This window comes from Lissotriton vulgaris, chromosome 10, assembly GCF_964263255.1.
Source record: "Lissotriton vulgaris chromosome 10, aLisVul1.2, whole genome shotgun sequence".
NCBI classification, from domain to species: Eukaryota; Metazoa; Chordata; class Amphibia; order Caudata; family Salamandridae; genus Lissotriton; species Lissotriton vulgaris.
This window is the reverse complement of record NC_141698.1, coordinates 462,186-481,889: the sequence shown is the minus strand read 5'-3', so window position 1 is coordinate 481,889 and position 19,704 is coordinate 462,186. Positions and strand designations below refer to the sequence as shown.

Here is a 19,704-nt window from a genome sequence, read left to right as displayed (position 1 = left end):
TGAGGCAAACATCAATTGTTGAATCCTTATCTCCTTGTGGCGGATCAAATCCCAGCAGCTTCTTTGCCTCCTCGCAAGTGGTGATTGACAGGGTTTTATTCAGCTAAAAGAGCAGGCGAAAGTGGTATCCCCACCTACACAGGATTTGTGTGGATCGTAAATATTCAAGTGCAACTTTTAATGATGTCATCTTGGCTCGGTGAAGGCGGACACTTCTTTGAATTGATTGATTCATGGGGTCTCAGTAGTTAAGTGGTTTGTATTTACATGCTGTTGAATCAGAGCATCTGGGATTAATGTAATGTAAAGGCACATTTTTATAGCGCAGCTATCACTCCAAGGAGCATCTTGGCCCTGAGTACCGTAGCCAGATGGACCGGGCCGGCTGACTGCTGGAGTTCAGAGGACCTGCGCACTTACACTAAAGTTTTACAAGCGGTATCCGTAAGGTTGTAGATCCAGCTTTTCAGGGCTTTCCTAAACTGGCTCTCTGCGGGGATTTGCCGGAGCTGTGGTGGAAGCTTGTTCCACGCCCTAGATCCCAACACAAGGGATTTTCCCCCTTGGTGACAAGCTTGAATCTTGGGATCACCAGTAAATTCAGGTTTGAGGACCTAAGGCTCCGTGATGGCAAACAGCGTCTAAACCCTTTTGAGAGGTATTTAGGCCCTTGCAAATGGAGGGCCCTAAATGTGATAATCAGTATTTTAAACAGGAAGAGCTTGTGTATTGGCAGCCAATGAAGGGCGTTACGCGCGGCCGAGGCGGATGACTTCCTTGGCCAGCCAAGGACCAGGCGGGCGGCTGCGTGCTGGACCATCTGCAGCCTGTGGAGCACAGATTTATTCGCTCCCGCATACAGGCTATTGCAGTAATCAAGCCTTGATGTTATAAGCGCAACCGCCACCGTTTGCCTTGCTGCCAGTGAAAGAAAGTCAAAAAAATTTCCAAGACCTTTAATGATGTTAAAACACGTGCCGGCCACGGTCACCGCCTGTTGTATAAATGACAGGAAGTCATAAAACGTAATGCCCAGATTGCGGGCAGTGGAAATGGTGTTGGGGGGAGCTTCTGCATGTTCCGGCCACCACTGTTTGGGTGAGAACAGGTTTTGATGCCCAAACGGCAAAATTTCGGTTTTGCCCGAATTACACTTAAGGTGATTGTTCCTCATCCAATCAAATGTGGCGGCAAGGCAGTTTTTAAGATTTTCTTCGGCTCCAGGCAGCTCCCTGTCCAGCACTAGGATGACCCGAGTATCATCAGCATATGATACTGTGCTGATCCGAAAAGATGAAATAAGTTCGATCAGGGGGACCATATACAGGTTGAAAAGTACAGAGCTCAAACTAGAGCCCTGCGGCACCCCTGTCTTCAAGACTTTCTCTTTGGAGCAAAACTCTCCTGGTACGGTGACTTGCCGCCTTTGATTGAGAACATTTTTCAGCCATGCCAACACCTCTCCTGCTATCCCTGATTTTACTAGACGGCTTTCTTCCCCTGGTTAATGGCGACCCGCGGGGTTTTCACCGTGAACAGGAGGGCGGATTCCGTCGAGTGCTTGGCCCTGAACCCTGAGTGATTTGTATGCAAAATGTCATTGTCACGCATTAATATCTGGATATAGTAACTCCAGGACTTTGGAATTCGGACTCTGCAATTTATTGTTTGTGCTTTATGATTAGGAAAAAAATGCAAGCCATTTCAATCCCAGGAATTGCCTGATGGCTTGTAGAATGTACCAAATTATTCTGCAAAAAGGCTGATTTGCATATTCATGGCAGGAGTTCAGTGCATTCAGTGACCGCTACAGCAAGAACCTATGGCCTCCGTGTAATGCTTGGTTGCAGTAGATGTGCAAGGCAGCGAGATGGAGGGATGCCCATTAATTCACCGAACATTACAATCGGAGAACAGACACATGCATTTGTGCCAGAAGAGCAAACCTTGCCTTACCTCCTGCCTTCCCACATACCCACGGATATAAAAAGGAGCGCACACCTCTATGAAGGATCTGTTGCTGGAAAAAGGAGCTACTGGTTTGTTTCTAGTACTCCAGTGGTGGCATCTTTTCATGAATTCAGATACAGTCTGCGTGCTGCCCGGGCAGGCCAGTTATTTCGGGTTACTCTGCCAGGAGCTATGGGCCCCAACATGGCTTTCGGCCGGATCAGAAGCAGTTATCTTTGACATAAACCTAGGTTGGAGAACTAAAACTAGCGCCAAGAAATCATTTGGTGGATGTGTGCTTTATAAATACTTTTTTACATAACAATTACTTGTAAGTAACTAATGTTTTTCTGATCATATACACCCAAAATTATGGAACTGAGGCTGGAGTGCTGGCGGTCATGCTCCGAATAAGACCTTCCCTGGTTTGTACCAAGGCAGAGTCGGGCGTGGGCAGTGACTGACACAGATGATCTGAATGTCTCTATTTAACCCCTTCCCTACGGGGCTAATTCTCTCACGGTGCGGGGTTGAGCCCGGCGCCGCAGTGCTCGTGACGAGACCAAGCCGTCATGAGTCACGTGGAGCTGTGCTCATGACGACCTGATCTTGTCACAACCCCACCCACTCATTAATTCACCCGCACAGGCGGGAATTAACCGCGCGTGCGTTATGACCAGGCCAGACCGACATGAGAACAGCTCAACTGTGACTCATGATGGCCTGGTCTCGTTATGATTTAGAAAAGGGGGTGGTGATGAACAGAGTGTCTGAGTTAAACAGACCACTCTTACCCAGTCCAAAGATCAGGGCTTGATCCATCACCGTTATTTATCTCACTGCCCCATCCCAGCTCAGAACCTGGCTATATGCAAATCAGTCTGTCCCTGGCCCAGTGCATCATGGGAACAGGGCAGACCAAACTACCAAGCCAATTCTTCACCAGAAAGGAGACAAGCTACCGGGGACCGGTTTCTGGCATTTCAGCCTTCTTCGGCCCGGCTTGCTTGAATCCTGATGGAGCAGTGAGAAAGGGACTCATGTCTGAGTATACCCTGCCACACCTATAGTGGCCAAAAACGATTTAGAAAAGGGGGTGGTGATGAACAGAGTGTCTGAGTTAAACAGACCACTCTTACCCAGTCCAAAGATCAGGGCTTGATCCATCACCGTTATTTATCTCACTGCCCCATCCCAGCTCAGAACCTGGCTATATGCAAATCAGTCTGTCCCTGGCCCAGTGCATCATGGGAACAGGGCAGACCAAACTACCAAGCCAATTCTTCACCAGAAAGGAGACAAGCTACCGGGGACCGGTTTCTGGCATTTCAGCCTTCTTCGGCCCGGCTTGCTTGAATCCTGATGGAGCAGTGAGAAAGGGACTCATGTCTGAGTATACCCTGCCACACCTATAGTGGCCAAAAACGATTTAGAAAAGGGGATGGTGATGAACAGAGTGTCTGAGTTAAACAGACCACTCTTACCCAGTCCAAAGATCAGGGCTTGATCCATCACCGTTATTTATCTCACTGCCCCATCCCAGCTCAGAACCTGGCTATATGCAAATCAGTCTGTCCCTTGTTGTAAATATTTTTGTCCACCCTAAGCGTGGAAGGGTATTCTCAGATGTGAGACCCTTGCTCATTGCACCATCAGGATTCAAGCAAACCGGGCCGAAGACGGCTGTAATGCCAGAAACCGGTCCCCGGGAGCTTGTTTCCTTCCCAGTGTAAGAATTGGCTTTTGTAGTTTGGTTTGCCCTGTTCCCATCATGCACTGGGACAGGAACAGACTAATTTGCATACAGCCAGGTTCTGAAACTGGGATGGTGCAGTGAGCTAAAAAACAGTGTTGGATCTAGCCCTGATCTCTTGACTGGGTGAGAGATTTCTGCTTAATTCAGAGACTCTGTCCCTCACCACCCCTTGTTGTAAATATTTTTGTCCACCCTAAGCGTGGAAGGGTATTCTCAGATGTGAGACCCTTGCTCATTGCACCATCAGGATTCAAGCAAACCGGGCCGAAGACGGCTGTAATGCCAGAAACCGGTCCCCGGGAGCTTGTTTCCTTCCCAGTGTAAGAATTGGCTTTTGTAGTTTGGTTTGCCCTGTTCCCATCATGCACTGGGACAGGAACAGACTAATTTGCATACAGCCAGGTTCTGAAACTGGGATGGTGCAGTGAGCTAAAAAACGGGGTTGGATCTAGCCCTGATCTCTTGACTGGGTGAGAGATTTCTGCTTAATTCAGAGACTCTGTCCCTCACCACCCCTTGTTGTAAATATTTTTGTCCACCCTAAGCGTGGAAGGGTATTCTCAGATGTGAGACCCTTGCTCATTGCACCATCAGGATTCAAGCAAACCGGGCCGAAGACGGCTGTAATGCCAGAAACCGGTCCCCGGGAGCTTGTTTCCTTCCCAGTGTAAGAATTGGCTTTTGTAGTTTGGTTTGCCCTGTTCCCATCATGCACTGGGACAGGAACAGACTAATTTGCATACAGCCAGGTTCTGAAACTGGGATGGCGCAGTGAGCTAAAAAACGGTGTTGGATCTAGCCCTGATCTCTTGACTGGGTGAGAGATTTCTGCTTAATTCAGAGACTCTGTCCCTCACCACCCCTTGTTGTAAATATCTGGTCTCGTTATGAGCACACAAGGGGTTAATTCATTGTATAAGATGAAAACAATGCTCTGCATGCACAAAGCTTTCCTTTTCCTCTGCCAGGGGGTTTGACTTGCCAGTGCATGCCATCAAGGTGATGCCTATCACTATTTATTTAACACTATTTATTTCTGGTAAGAACTGTGTGCCTGACATTGATCACACATGTAGGATGCTGAGATCTGTGTCTAGTTTGCAGAGCAGTGATCGCTCTCCGGGCCATATTTGCTGGTACAAGTGGGATTCTACGCACTAGCAGTGGAGGGGTGCTGTAGAGTGTACAACAGTTAATTCAACACTGCCTGGCCTCCCTGCCAAAGCTTTTTCAAGCTCTGCTTTGCACATTTTGTAAATACACTGGTAAAGAATAATAATGTAAACCTTTTGGGTTGTCTTATATCTTTTGACGCCCTCCTCTCCTCTCTTTCTGCAGCTTGGCTCGTGTGGGGAAGGTGGGCCCCATGATCGGTCAGTACGTGGATTCCCAGTGGAGCTTGGCCAGTTTCACCGTACCAGCAGAGTCAGCCTGCATCTGTGCATTTGGGAAGAGCGCCTCTAAGAATGTCAACTCTGTTATCGGTGAGTGACAATGAGTGTCCTGATGTGGTGTGTAGAGTGTCATTGGGGGCATGAAGAGAATGCCTGTGGAAAGTGACAGCATGAGTCATTGGTGCTTATGGAGGGTTCAGTCATAGCTATCAGGAGTTTACAGGCAGTGTGTAAAGATTCACATTCCAGACAGTGAAATTTATAATCCATATTTATTGCCAACAGCCCAAAGGCTTGAGCTCGTTTACTAACCGAACCCACTGAAACAAAGTTATTTACAAATCATTATTTACAGAACAACATGCTCGAGAAAATGGAAAGGAGGAATGGAATGCACTTCAAGGGTGGGAAATATACATTGGAAATACTTAAGATTTCAGTGCTTAATTTGAGCTGGTGGCTTCTGGTGCTCGGCACTGGCACTGACTTATTTGTCAGCACTGGCACTTATGACAGCTGTCACATGATGGTGCTCTTTGTATTATTTATGGAGGAGCAGAACAGCTCTTTATTCATTCAATAGACATTTAAAACAACTAATACCGATCGTCCGAGCCAGTATTATAGATTTGGTGGCCTCGAACAGCATAAATTGTCACAAATATAGCAGTGTGATGGTTAGTAGTTGTGTAGATACTGTCGTTGGCATCGCTAGCATTTCCAGTTGGTGGTGCAAGCTATGGTGGCCTCCTGAAGAGGACTCTGGCACATATTATTTTTACAAATTAAACATTGCTTAAGATAGACACAACAAGTCACCTTTCCTATAAAAAAAATGACTTAAAAAAATTGCTCACATACATAATCCTTAAATTTGCAGGAGACCAAGCCCCCTCTTCTTCCTGGGTAACCGTGTTATGTTATGTGTTTTTCTGTGAAGAGCATTATCATCCGCAAGGGTATCCTGGCGCTGAGCAGTGGTTCTGCATAGCCCTGCCAAGGGTAGGTTGTCTCATTGGAAAACGAGTGAAGTATGCTTCCTCAGCCTCTTCAGGGTCTGGGAACGGTGCAGTGATGGTGTTGACTTGAGCGTCATGTCCAGTTTGCTGAAGACAATGATTCTGGTGTCCCTTGCATGGTGCTGGGTGTGCATCCTAATTCCGCTGGCCACCAGTTGGAGTCCGACGGTGAGTTGTTTTTGTTGTTTTTTGCTAAAGAGCACTATTTCTGTCCTGTCGGTGTTGAGCTTGAGACAGTTGGCTTTCATTCAGTCGGGGACTTCGGTAATGCAGGAATGGAGCTTGTTTCTAGTGTTGGGGTTCTTGTTCGAGAGGGAGAGTATGAGTTGCATGTCGAAGGCATAGGATAGGATGTTCAGTCAATCAGTGGGACTTATAAAGCGCTGCATGTCACCCCAGGGGTCTCCAGGCGCTGGATTGATATGCAAGCCTGGATCGGAGGGCAAATGGTGGTTGAACAACTATGTCTTGAGCTGCTTCCGGAAGTCCTTCAGAGATCGGGAGGTACGCAGGTAGAGGGGGAGCTTGTTCCAGGACTTGGCGGCAAGGTAGAAGGAGCGACCCGCTCAGCGGCTACAACGGATGCGGGGGATGTGGGCCAGAGCGAGGGTGGAGGATCGGAGCTCTCTGGTTGGCTGGTGGAATGTCAGGCAGTTGTTGATGTAGGCGGATCCAGATTTGTGGAGGGCTTTGTAGACATGCGTGAGGAGTTTGAAGAGGCATCTTTCCTGGATGGGGAGCCAGTTACGAGCTCTGAAGTGGAGGGTGATGCTTGTTCTTCTGGGTAGGTCGAGGATGAGTTTTGCTGCCGAGTTCTGGACGGTCTGGAGTCGGTTCAGGAGCTGTTTGGTGGTTCCGGCATAGAGTGCATTGCCATCGTCGAGTCGACTGGAGATGGGGGTTGGGTCACGGACTTCCTGGTTGAGAACGGATCCAATGGAAGATCTTGAGGAGCATGAGAAGGTTGGGGAAGCAGGCAGAGGAGACCGCGTTGATCTGTTGCTTCATGGTCAGGTGGGTGTCCAGGATGATTCTGAGTTTACGTTTGTGGTTGTTGGGGGTGAGTGAGGTGCGAGACCGGGGGGTCAGGTCTACACTGTGAGTACTAGTGGGAGATTTCATGGAGTGCCTTCAAGAGCATAGGGAAATTCTCTTGTCATTCACATCAAGGTTTATGTATTGTGCCATTGGAGTGTTTGATCGTATATCTTTGGGGGTTATTTTTGGGAATCTGCAGGGAGAGCTATTTCAGTAACAAGGTACACTATCTGGGGCTACAGGCAGTGCCAATTGAAGGTTGTTGGGTATGTCATCAGCGTTACCGGGAACACCTTCAGGAGGTTACAGGAAAAGATTAAGATGTCACAGAAAGTACAAAAGTAAAGATTAGGAAGTTCATAGTCCATAAATCCATGCAGCTAAACTTTCATATAGCTGCATCATTTCTAAAATAAATCTTAATTTGTATCGTAAGTCAATTATTCCATTTTGTAAGCAATTCATCCTTTTCAAATAATTCATAATTAAAAGAAGAGTCCCATTGCATTTCAAGGTCTCAACCCGGTCTTTAGGGGCAATATCACTTTTTAAAGAACAAATCACAAATCAACCAATTTGTAAGTAGCAAAGAAAAACAATGGCCCAAATCATTTATCAAACCTGTAATCAGTTTAGTCTTGCTCGTGGTATTTTGACAGTGCACCAGTGTTCCTCCTCATGTTAAGGATTTCAGCATTCGTTTGGTACATTTCACAGAGATTGCAAGAGATTTTCAGACTGCGTCCCACTGCCAGACAAGTCACCGGCCCCATTGGGTAACATTTGTATGTGTGTGTTGTCACCCCACAGCATACTCCCCAATAGAAGGGCCTAACGTAATCTCTGTAGTCTTTCTTCAATTCCTTTTTAGGTTTCGCCTGGGGCCGGAGCACTAGCTCCGCCCAGGAGAAATCTTATGTTCCTACAGTTTGGGCTTAGTCCCGCCTCTGTCTTCCATTGGCTAGCTCCATAAATGGAGGCTAGCCATTGGAAGACAGAGGCATCCATCATTCACCGAGGCGACTCGTGGGCGTTCCTGGGATGTTTTTCTCATCCGGCCCCTTTTAGGACGTCAGTGCGACGGAGGGCGGGGTTTATTTTTCTGTTCGTCGAGGTTTCTTTTCGTCATTCCGCGGCCGACCACCGCCGGAGGAAGTCCAGGTCCAGGTGAGTGCTTTCCGTGTGTTCCCGCACCCCCCTCCCGCTGTCCGTCTTCCCGTTCCTGACCCCCCCCGCTGTTCGTGTCCCCGTCCCCCTCCCGCTGTCCGTGTGCCTGTAGTACAGAATGCGGTAGATTTATCTGCGGGGCATCCAAAAGTGATGAAAGATACTGCTACTGAGTGCTCGTTCAAGGAGCAACTTCTCCCACGTGACTTTGTCTGCTCCAACCTGTCTCCCGCAGTTGTCAGTTTTCACGGGTGGAGTGAAAATGTAATACAACTTTCTCACCTCTTTAATCCTGAAATACAGCAATCGGCATGCGATATAACCAGCCAATATTTTCAAAATGCTGCAATCTGTGTCGTAGTCAATAACCAGCATTTGTAGTATCGTTTGATCGATTTGAGCGAGGAACATTTATTTTTTGTTGAAAACTGTTGAATATGTGATAAATCCATTATCAGACTGAAAAATGGATTGGCGCAGAATTGTTTATTTCCAGTAGCCTATACAAAAGGATTACCCGTGTTAAGTATACACTTCCCTTTCTGGACAGGCATGTCTAAGCCCACTAAGGAATGTATATACAAGATGGCCAAGTTGTGCTTGCCAGTTTGGCACTCTCGCTGGAATGGAGCAACAAAAAATAAAGTAAGCAAGCACCAACAAGAAGCAAGAATGAGGCAGAGAAACAAATTTCTATTGCAAAAACAGTGTGTACGTGTGTGACTGCTTCAGTGTGTGTGTGTATGTGACTGCTCCAGAGTGTGTGTGTGTGTGTATGTGACTGCTCCAGAGTGTGTGTGTGTGTGTGTGTATGTGACTGCTCCAGAGAGTGTGTGTGTGTATGTGACTGCTCCAGAGTGTGTAAAGCTTATGGTCAATAAAGCAGGACTGATGTGATTATGGTAACACGCTGATGATTAAGGTCATAGTCCTTACCTGTTTATTATGAACTAGCAGCACGCCCCAGCGTTGCCTGGGGCAGAAAGGGGCTGGGGCAGCATTTGAGGCTTGCGTGCACTTCTGCCCCCGGCCCCCTCCCGCCCCGGCCCCCTCCCGCCCGTGTCCCGGAGATCCTTACCTCAGCCGCCGGTCCCGCTCCAGGCGCCCCGCCCGCACAGGCCGCCACTCTCCAGGCGCCCCGCCCGCACAAGCCGCCACTTCGCACAGCAGCAAGCAGGGCCGCGGCAGTCCTCCCAGCAGGTCACGATCTTCGGCGCCATTTCCGGAAGTGTTGCCAGGGAGCGCAAACGCAAATGATGTCATCACGCAGACGTCGCGGCCGGCGCTACTTGCAAGGGACTACTTTCTTTTTATTTCGAATTTTTTTTAAACAATGTATATTTTTTATTTTTAATAGCCTATGTCCTTCTGCTTTCCCTGAGGTTTTCAACGATGTCTTGGGTGTTGTGATTGGTGGTGTACTTTTCGAGTTTACCTGGCTCAAAGGTTTGTGTTCTCTCTTTATAATAGTAGTATAGAAGTGTATGACCAGTCTAGTAGGCCGGATATGCTTACTGTGAAAAGCATGTTAAAGCCTGCAGGTATTTATGCGTGGATTGGTATTATGATGTGTTGAAGATTGTAGACAGTTATTGTATTTGATGGAACCTCACACATTACTGTAGTAGGCAAGAGTTTTGGTGTCGGAAACCTCTAACAAACCATGGGGATTGACGTAGAATCCTTCTTAACCCCTTTTATGTGAGGCTGCATATTGTTTTTCAAGCTCTTTTTGCATATCATTTACATTTTATGACTCTATGCCCAATGGTTGCCTTATTGGAATGCACATGTGCAAATCACTGGGCTTGATTTAGTTATTGTGATAAGCAAATGATGAAGGCCATAGGCCTTATTGCTTCACTGGGAAACATTACATCGTATGCCATGTCTTACCTGTTTATTATAAAAGGTTATGACAAAAGCAGTATGCCTGATATATTTATTTTGAAAGGCAGGTGTTCAAGTTGGGGTATACCCAAGCCACCCTTAGTCACCGGGAGATATGTGCGCTTCCTAGCCATGCTGGGTCTCCTACCGCCCCAGATAAAAGATTCTAAGGAAGACTGAAGTTTCTTCATCATGGAAGGGGGTGGTTGTAGTGGCACTGCCTGCATGAGGTATAGGATCTTGGAAAGGAAGGACATGTTTACGGCTGCTATTCGTCCCGACCAAGAGATGAGACCCCCCATGCCAGGACTGAATAAGAGTGCACAGTGGCCAGAAGTGTGAAAAAGGTATGTGATCGGGTTTTGTCAATAGTAGAAAATAGTTGTACGCCCAGGGAAGATATCCTCTGTGTGGCCCATGTGAAGGGGAATGTTTTTTCTAGGTGTGATTGCTCGTCCCGTGGAATGGTGAGATTAAGGGCTTGGGATTTGGTGTCGTTCACTTTGAACCCTGATGCTTCCCCGAATAATGTGAGTTCCTCCAGCCGAGGGGTCAGCGACTGGCGAGGTTTGGTGATAGCTAGCAGCACATCGTCCTCGTATAATGCAATCTTGTCGGATTGACCACCCTTCCAAACCCCTTCAATGAGAGGATGCCCCCAAATGCGTTGTGCCAGTGGCCCCATATATAACGCGAAAAGGAGTGGAGAAAGGGGGCACCCCTGTCGCGTACCCCTTAAAATAGGGAATGCGGGAGATAGTGAGTTATTAACTTGCACTAGGCCACCGGTTCTGCGTAACTGGCCCAGATTCATTGACGAAAGCGCAGGGGGCCATAGCCAATAGTCTCCAGCACCAACTGCAGGAAGGGCCAGTGCACCTTGTCGAACGCTTTTTTGGCGTCTATTGATAAGAACAGTGTGGGTGTCTATGAGCAGTTAATTTTCTCTATTAGGTGAAAGAGACGTTTTGTGCTATCCCCACATGTGGGTCCTGGAATGAAGCCCCACTAGTCAGGCTCTACTAATCCGGGCATGTACCATCCCAATCTGCTGGCGAGAATCCCCGTAAAAATCTTTACATCCACATTGAGCAATGATAAGGGGCGGTAGGAAGCGTATTGCTTAGAATCCTTTGCTGGTTTTGGTAGGACTGTTATGATGGCCGTCTTCATGGTCACGCCAGAGGAACTAAAGGAATTATATAGCTGGGCCTGCACGTGGGACAACTGCTCCACAAATATTTGATCAAAAGCGGCTATGAACCCATCCTGTCTAGCGTCCTTTTCCACTTGAAGCCTCCCTATTGCCTCAAGGACCTCTTGCATGGTTATGTCGGCCTCAAGGGGCGCTGCTGTGGGCTCCGGTAGTTTCATTAGGGGGGGGTTTCTCCTTATAGGTGGTGCAGTGTGTGGAAAGCAGGAGTTCCGCACTGTATATTTCAGCGTAGAACCGTCCGAATTACGCCGCAATTTCCTTGTGTCAAGAGATGCTGGTCTTGGTCTACTAAAGCATGTATGCAGTGCTCATGCGTCTGTGCGCGTAGTCTATGGGCTTAGAGCCTTCCAGCTTTATTGTCCCCGGCATTGTATTTCTGCTTCGTACGGAGAAGGGCTTGGTCCATGTCAAGGCCCCTGAACTGTTTTCTAGCAATGATCAGATGTTGTTGTGCCTTGTGTGAGTCTGTCCATCTATGCGCCTCCTCCATGTCCCTCACTTGCGCCTCTAGCACCTTGCGTTCAACCCTGCGTTCCCCATTGAGGTGTGCCACTATAGCTATGCAGGTTTCCGTCACTAAATCTTTAAGGGCGTCCTACAATGTCGGTATGGATGTATGTGGTCTGACTTTGTTTGCGAGATAGTCCATGATTACTCTCTTAACTTCTTTAATGGCAGGATTATAGGATAGCAGTTTAGGATTAAGGCGCCACATCCTGGAACCCTGACTGCTATTGGGAAGGCACAGTGTAAGCTGGATAGGAAAATGGTCCGAGATGGAAGCAACCTCGATATCCGCATGTGTCACCGCTGTGAGTAGGGAGGCAGAGACTAGAAAATAGTCAATTCTGGCATAGGACAGGTGCGCAGCTGAGAAAAAGGTGTATGACTTTGTGGAAGGCTGTAGTGACCTCCAAGCCTCAACCAACCCCACGTCTGCAAACCACCGGAGTCCCTGCTGGGTGAGGGCTCCGATTGGGCCGGCCTTCTGAAGGGGTCCAATCTAGGGAGGTATCGGGTACCAGGTTAAAATCCCCCCCCCTATCAAGACCTTAATATATGGTGTGGTGAGAATCATCTCAACAGACTGGCGGATAAAGGGTTCCTGGTGGTCATTGGGCGCATAAAGGCATACAACAGTGAAAGTGTATTGATAAAGACAGATCCGCACAAATAGCATGCGGCCCGTGATTTCAGAGTGTATTTGAAGGACCTGGCCCTGGAAGTGTGTGGATACTAGGATTGCTACCCCCGCTTTCTTGCGTGGCCCAGCACACCAGAACCGACGGTCAAACCACTTCGACCGCATGCGGTTCAAGCCTTTTTCAACAGGTGAGCGTCCTGCTCTATGTGTGCGGTCAAGTGGAAGCTCTCTTCCTTCCAGCTCTGGGACAGTGTGGTGAAAGAGTCATAGAACAAAGTCCTCCAAGCGACCTGCATCCGCCTCATGCGGAACGACCTTTATTCTAATATTAAATCTCCGGGACCTGTTCTCCAAATCCTCCAGATAGTTGAGATCAGTGTTGCGCTCCTTAAGTTCCCGAATTTCGCTGCAGCACACCTCCTAACCTTAATATTTAAAATTAGAAAATTCTTTTCTATGTGTTTCTTAAAGATTAACAAACTTTTACTCTTTTTTTCTGTACTTTAATATGCGGAGCGCTCTGTCCCGGTGGTGGATACCTCTGCCTACATGTGAAAAGTTACTAGTAGTAACTTCAAACTTATTTTTTACATAATTGTTACATTTATTTAAATATATTAAATAAAAAATACTTTTTAACAATTTATTAAAACAAATCTTCCCTAACCTAAAATGTTTGTATTTACATATGTATTAAAAAATTTAAAACATGTATTTATCAATTTGAAATTCATTAAAAAAAATATATATATATATATATATATATATATGTGTATATATATATATATATATATACATGTTTATTTTAAAATCAAAAAGGGTTATTAAAATAAACATTTTAAAATATTTATTTTTAATATATATTTTTTTACATTCAGTTTAATTTATATATTTTTAAAAAGTCTGGATAAATAAATTACATTTAGCATTAGTCTTTACAAGGTTCTATTACAAGTCCCTGCCTCCATTATTTTCTACGGGAGGATGTTGCAGTATCAGTGGTTGGCAATGTGTGTTGCTGGACTTACCACTGCTCCTTTTTGGCTGTAGTAACTTTGCATTCTACAACATCGGCCTACCACCTGTTACAGGGACTTGAGACATGTAAGTTTACACTGCTGGTTAACTTTACATGCATCTCAAAGTAGTAAAGCTACTCGAAAGTGTTAAGAGTGAACAGGCATGTTTAGGTTTATTTGCATGTAAGTTTACCTTTGTGAATCAGCCCCACAGATTTGACAAGATAGAATGGGCTACTTACCCAACTTTGGGTGAGGTGAAAAAAGGCTCATATGTGGTGACTGTAGCCACCAATGTTAACAGACGTTTCACTCTGGATGGATTCCTACAGGTCAGTAGGGTCTAGAAGGCTGCTCTGGAGCCACCCAGAAATCATGCTGCTCATCTCCAGTTGGACATGTGACTGGTCACCTGAGCAGCAACATGTATTGGTCTGTGAGAATGACAAAGGAAGGAGCAGGGCGCACATGGTTGCTGTGCTAAGGACTTTCAATCCTACACAGAGTTTAGAAGGAGAGTTGTTTAGAAATTACACGGCTAGTCACATGGAAAACCCGGTAGCGAACTGGGTCATGCACAGGGAGTGAGTGTTCCAGGAGTACCAGCTGGGTGGCAGGGGGGGGGGGGAGGGGGATGATTAATATTTGGGAGACATAGCGAGTGGTGGTTGATTGAACTCTAGATTGGTGTTGGGGGTTGGTTGGAGGGTCATGCATTGTTGGTGGTTCAAAACTTAAAGACCGGAAACCTGCACAGGGTGTCCCTGTTTCTGTGTCAACTTTAACCCTTCCCCTGCGGGGCTAATTCCCCCGCTGTGCTGGGTGGCGCGTGCAGCGCCCCGGTGCTCCTGATGAGTTCGGCTCGTCATGCAGCACGGTGGCGCTGTGCTCACGACGAGCTGAGCTTGTCATGACCACGCCCGTTCCAATGGAACGCCCAGCACAGCAGGGAAATTATCCCCGCGTGGGCGCGGCGCAACGGTCATGACGAGCTCAGCTAGTCATAAACACGGCTCAACCGTGCCTCATGACGAGCTGAGCTCGTCATGAGCATGCAACGGGTTAAGCTGGTTCCAAGTTTGAGTTGAGCATGTGTCCCGGGCAGGTTCAGGTGTTTGTGCCCCGCTGCAGTATTTCTTTTAGCTTTATACAGCATCCTCCCAATCTTCCCTATCCCTCTACCTCCCCATCCCAATATCTGCCATTAGAAGCTGGTAGATGTAAGATTTATATGCTACTTTAAGTTGTCCTCCTCTCTTTCCCTTACAGCTATCTGCGTGGACGGCACCTTTCACAAGTACGTCTTCACTCCTGATGGCAACTGCAACCGGGAAGCGTTTGACGTGTACCTGGACATCTGTGATGATGATGACTTTTGAAGGCTGTGTGGGCGGACACTGTACCTTGTCTGCATGTGGCCGACTGTGTAGTATGTGGCTCTGGGCAGGCAAAAGAGGACATTGCACCCTGTCTTAAAGGGGCCCTCCCTGAACTGTGGGAATCTGGGCACAAAAAGCTGGATATTTTGCCGTGTTGGGACAGAACCCGCCCTGGAATGTGTGGCTTTTGGCATGGAAAGTGGACAATGTGCCCTTTTGGGGAATGTGTGACCCTAGGCCGAACTCAGATTTCAAATTGCCACCAGAGTGCAGGAGCTTGCAGACTCCTGGCCTAGCACTGCACCATGTGTTGTGTATAATAAACTTGTAGTCCGTATTGCCTCTGCATGTGCTGCGTGAGACGATAGACCTGGACCACAACATCTTCCTTCCATAATAGACACTTCTGCAGCATGGATTCTCTTCTGCTGCTTTTTCGCTGGACCCTGGTTATTAAATAATACTATCCTGTGAGCATCATCAGCTGCGTTATCTGTGACAAGAGGCTAATAAATGAAGATAAAAAATAGCATCATCTTGGGCTTGATGAGGCTGCACTTTTTTTTTGTTCGTCATCACTGGGTTGTCGCGCAACTGACTTCTCAAGCGATGAATGAAACGAAGAAGTCCTTTCACCTTTGTTGTATTCTGTCTTTATTTGGTTGATGGTGGTGTTGTTTTTTAAGTGTCTTCAGCAACAGAATGACGTATCATAAAATAATGAAAAAATTCAATATTTTATGTTTCCATCCCAGGTCTCCACTTCGACATCTTTCGCAGTTTGACTATCTAGACATGGTTGTAAATTCCACAAAGGCCACTGATGCCAGTGTGTGTAAACTCTTGCACTGAGGTTGGATTAGATTTTGTGTACAAGTGATCAACGTCATGATAACATGTCATTCTAACATTATGCATTGCTGATGACGGAGCGCTGGTCCACCTTCACCTCACTCCCACTTTCCATCCCTTTACTCTTTCTTCACTGTGTGCGGCTTCAGTATGGTTCACCATGGAGAAGCGGGACAGGATGCGTTCAATGGCTAAAGTACCATGACCCATGCAAGGAGCAGCGCAGGCCGGGGGAGGGAGGGGTGCAGCCAGTATGCAATTATAGATCCCATCAGAGCATCATTTGGAACATATTACACATAGTTTTCGTTCAAGGGTAGAATGGCCAAATTCTCTTCACTTGTATTCATTTGTAGTACAGGAGCATGATACAGGTGCACTGTATTCGTAATTCTCAAAATGCTGACACGTTCTCTTCTTTGTGCCTGTTATGTGTGGAAGGTGGTTTGAGAGCAGGCATCTGTAGTAACTTTTATTGCCTTTAACCCCTTCGATGCGTGTGACAAGGTCAGCTCGTCATGGGCGTTACCTGCGCTGTGCGTGTGACGAGTTGACCTTGTCCAGTAACGCGGGATTTTCAAAACCGCAGCGCTCAGCGGGAAAACCGCTAGCCCGCATGCGGTTAATGCAATGTCTGTTTTTGACTCTCTCAAACCATAATTCTTTGAACATAGTGATAGATAAGTGTTACATCGAGCACTATGTTTGGTTACTAGACCAATATCTCTCAATTAATTAATATTCAAATGTTCTGTAATCAAGAATCCTTTTTTCACTAGTTTAATTTACATTATTGTCCTAGTTGCTTTCTTATATGAATTCTTTGATGTTGGGTAAGACTTGAGCTGCAACCAAAGCATTTCCCACACTCACTGCATGCATACGGTTTCTCTCCTGTGTGTATCCTTTTATGTGTGATTAAATTGGAGATACTGCTAAAGAATTTTCCACATTCGGTGCATCTGTACGGCTTCTCTCCAGTGTGTATTCTTTTATGTTTGGTAAGACTTGAATTATGACTAAAACTTGTGCCACATTCATTACAAGCGAACGGTTTCTCTCCAGTGTGCACTCTCTGATGGGTGATGTAGCTTGAGCGGTGTGTGAAGCCTTTTCCAAATTCAGTGCAGGTGTACGCTTTCACTTCCATATGAATTCTCTGATGGTGGCGAAGGTTTGAGATTTGGCTGAATGTTTTCCTACAGTCTTTGCATACAAATGGTTTCTCTCCAGTATGTGATCGAAGGTAGTTGATAAGTTTATACTGATAATTAAAACTTTTATCGCATTCTGTTCACATGAAAGGCTTCTTTTTCTTGAGGTTTGTGCCTGCACACTGAAGTACTTTGTCCCCAGTGCGTATCCACTGTTGTCTACATTGGGCACCGGCCAGCATGAAATGTCTGCTACTGCCAGATTCTCTTCACTTGTATTCATTTGTAGTACAGGAGCATGATACAGTTGCACTGTATTTGTAATTCTCAAAATGCTGACACGTTCTCTTCTTTGTGCCTGTTATGTCTGGAAGGTGGTTTGAGAGCAGGCATCTGTAGTAACTTTTATTGCCTTTAACCGCTTCGATGCGTGTGACAAGGTCAGCTCGTCATGGGCGTTACCTGTGCTGTGCGTGTGACGAGTTGACCTTGTCCAGTAACGTGGGATTTTCAAAATCACAGCGCTCAGCGGGAAAACCGCTAGCGCGCATGCGGTTAATGCAATGTCTGTTTTTGACTCTCTCAAACCATAATTCTTTGAACATAGTGATAGATAAGTGTTACATCGAGCACTATGTTTGGTTACTAGACCAATATCTCTCAATTAATTAATATTCAAATGTTCTGTAATCAAGAATCCTTTTTTCACTAGTTTAATTTACATTATTGTCCTAGTTGCTTTCTTATATGTATTCTTTGATGTTGGGTAAGACTTGAGCTGCAACCAAAGCATTTCCCACACTCACTGCATGCATACGGTTTCTCTCCTGTGTGTATCCTTTTATGTGTGATTAAATTGGAGATACGGCTAAAGAATTTTCCACATTCGGTGCATCTGTACGGCTTCTCTCCAGTGTGTATTCTTTTATGTTTGGTAAGACTTGAATTATGACTAAAACTTGTGCCACATTCATTACATGCGAACGGTTTCTCCCCAGTGTGCACTCTCTGATGGGTGATGTAGCTTGAGCGGTGTGTGAAGCCTTTGCCACATTCAGTGCAGGTGTACGGTTTCACTTCCATATGAATTCTCTGATGGTGGCGAAGGTTTGAGATTTGGCTGAATGTTTTCCTACAGTCTTTGCATACAAATGGTTTCTCTCCAGTATGTGATCGAAGGTGGTTGATAAGTTTATACTGATAATTAAAACTTTTATCGCATTCTGTGCACATGAAAGGCTTCTTTTTCTTGAGGTTTGTGCCTGCACACTGAAGTACTTTGTCCCCAGTGCGTATCCACTGTTGTCTACATTGGGCACCGGCCTGCATGAAATGTCTGCTACTTTCAGGACGGGCACCTCTTGGTCGCTTTCCACGCTGAATCCAATAGTTGCCTTCAAGCGCAGGGCTGTTTCTGAATTGTTTACCATGTTCACCACTCGTGGTAGCTCTTGTCTCTATGTATTTCTGGAGGTGTTTATTGCTGTCTGTAATGCTTCTTTCATATTTAGGGATTTCGTTGAGTTTCTTTGGTTCAGGGAATGTCTTCTTCCTTTTAGATTCTTTATATTTCTTGTCGGTTTTGTTCTCCTTCAAACTTTGAAGAGCCTCATTTTTCATTTTTTCTGAAACCACCCGCGGATCCAGATTTTCAGAATATTCTTTGTGATTCTTCTCACATAGGTTTACAAAATCATCATCTGGTAAAAAAAAGAAAAAACACTGTTAATAAAGTATATTTTCAGCGAACACTTTGGAGTTTTTGTAGCACAACCTGTGATCTCTTACATTTTCCAGAAATGTTGTGTTTGCATTGCCAAAGCTCAACCTGCTGGAGATGTTCTGGCAATCTACACCCACGTCATGAACGCCGGTGGCCTCCACCAATGAGCAGAGCTCAAAGCGCTATCAAGGACGTCACACAGGATTAGTATGGGAAACCTGGCAGAATCCGAAGTCCTTTTAGGCGTGCTGTATGGAAGCTGCCAGTTGAGTTCTGGAGCCTTGCTTTTATTTGAAATTTACAGCAACAAGAACTGGCAAAGCCAATAGGGTTCGAGTTTAGCATTTATCGGCTTTGCCAATTGTTTATATCCAAACTGCAGAGCATTCCCGGTGCTGTGTAGCATGGCTAAAAAATACAAAAAAGCCTTTAACACAACCAGCTGCGTTATTTTATAGGTACGCGCACCATGTGCCCCTTTTTTTTCTTCTTTTCAGTCACCAATCCAAGTTTGATCAGTAGCTACAAATGAAAACAAAACACAGGAAAGCAGGTGGGGGGAAGCAAAAGGACCAGTTGGAAGCAACAAGGGGGCGAGGATGGGGGGCAAAAGCAACACAAGAGTGCATGGATAAGGGAAGCAACACAGAAGGCAGGGCGGAGGCAACAAGGTGCGAGCAGGGGAAGAAACACAGAAGGCGGGGCGGAGGCAACACTGGGGTGCAGCATGGGGGTGGAAGCAACAAGGTGGGAGCAGGGGGAAGAAACACAGAAGGCGGGGCAGAGGCAACACGGGTGCAGCATGGGGGTGGAAGCAACAAGGTTGGAGCAGGGGGAAGAAACACAGAAGGCGGGGCAGAGGCAACACTGGGGTGCAGCATGGGGGTGGAAGCATCAAGGTGGGAGCAGGGGGAAGAAACACAGAAGGCGGGGCAGAGGCAACACTGGGGTGCGGCATGGGGGTGGAAGCAGCAAGGTGGGAGCAGGGGGAAGAAACACACAA

The 19,704-nt window shown here is 46.5% G+C and overlaps 2 protein-coding genes across 5 annotated transcripts in view; one reads left to right on the top strand and one right to left on the bottom strand.

Moving 5' to 3' along the window:
• Positions 1 to 15,501, top strand: part of WDR45 (WD repeat domain 45) — a 93,609-nt gene extending 78,108 nt beyond the window's left edge. For both annotated transcript variants that reach the window (XM_086940125.1, XM_086940124.1), the window contains 2 exons: positions 5,045 to 5,190; positions 14,863 to 15,501. In XM_086940125.1, the coding sequence (XP_086796251.1) occupies positions 5,045 to 5,190; positions 14,863 to 14,972 (256 nt within the window). In that variant the 3' untranslated portion in view covers positions 14,973 to 15,501. The remainder of the gene's footprint in view (positions 1 to 5,044; positions 5,191 to 14,862) is intronic.
• A 952-nt stretch (positions 15,502 to 16,453) lies between these two features.
• The window catches only part of LOC147684266 (uncharacterized), a 30,242-nt gene continuing 26,991 nt past the window's right edge, over positions 16,454 to 19,704 (bottom strand). For 2 of the 3 annotated variants that reach the window (XM_086940121.1, XM_086940122.1), the window contains exon 4: positions 16,604 to 18,678. In XM_086940121.1, coding sequence (XP_086796247.1) covers positions 17,702 to 18,678 — 977 coding nt within the window. In that variant the 3' untranslated portion in view covers positions 16,604 to 17,701. Of the gene's footprint in view, positions 18,679 to 19,704 lie in introns of all 3 variants that reach the window. The other variant, XM_086940123.1, reaches the window with a different exon arrangement.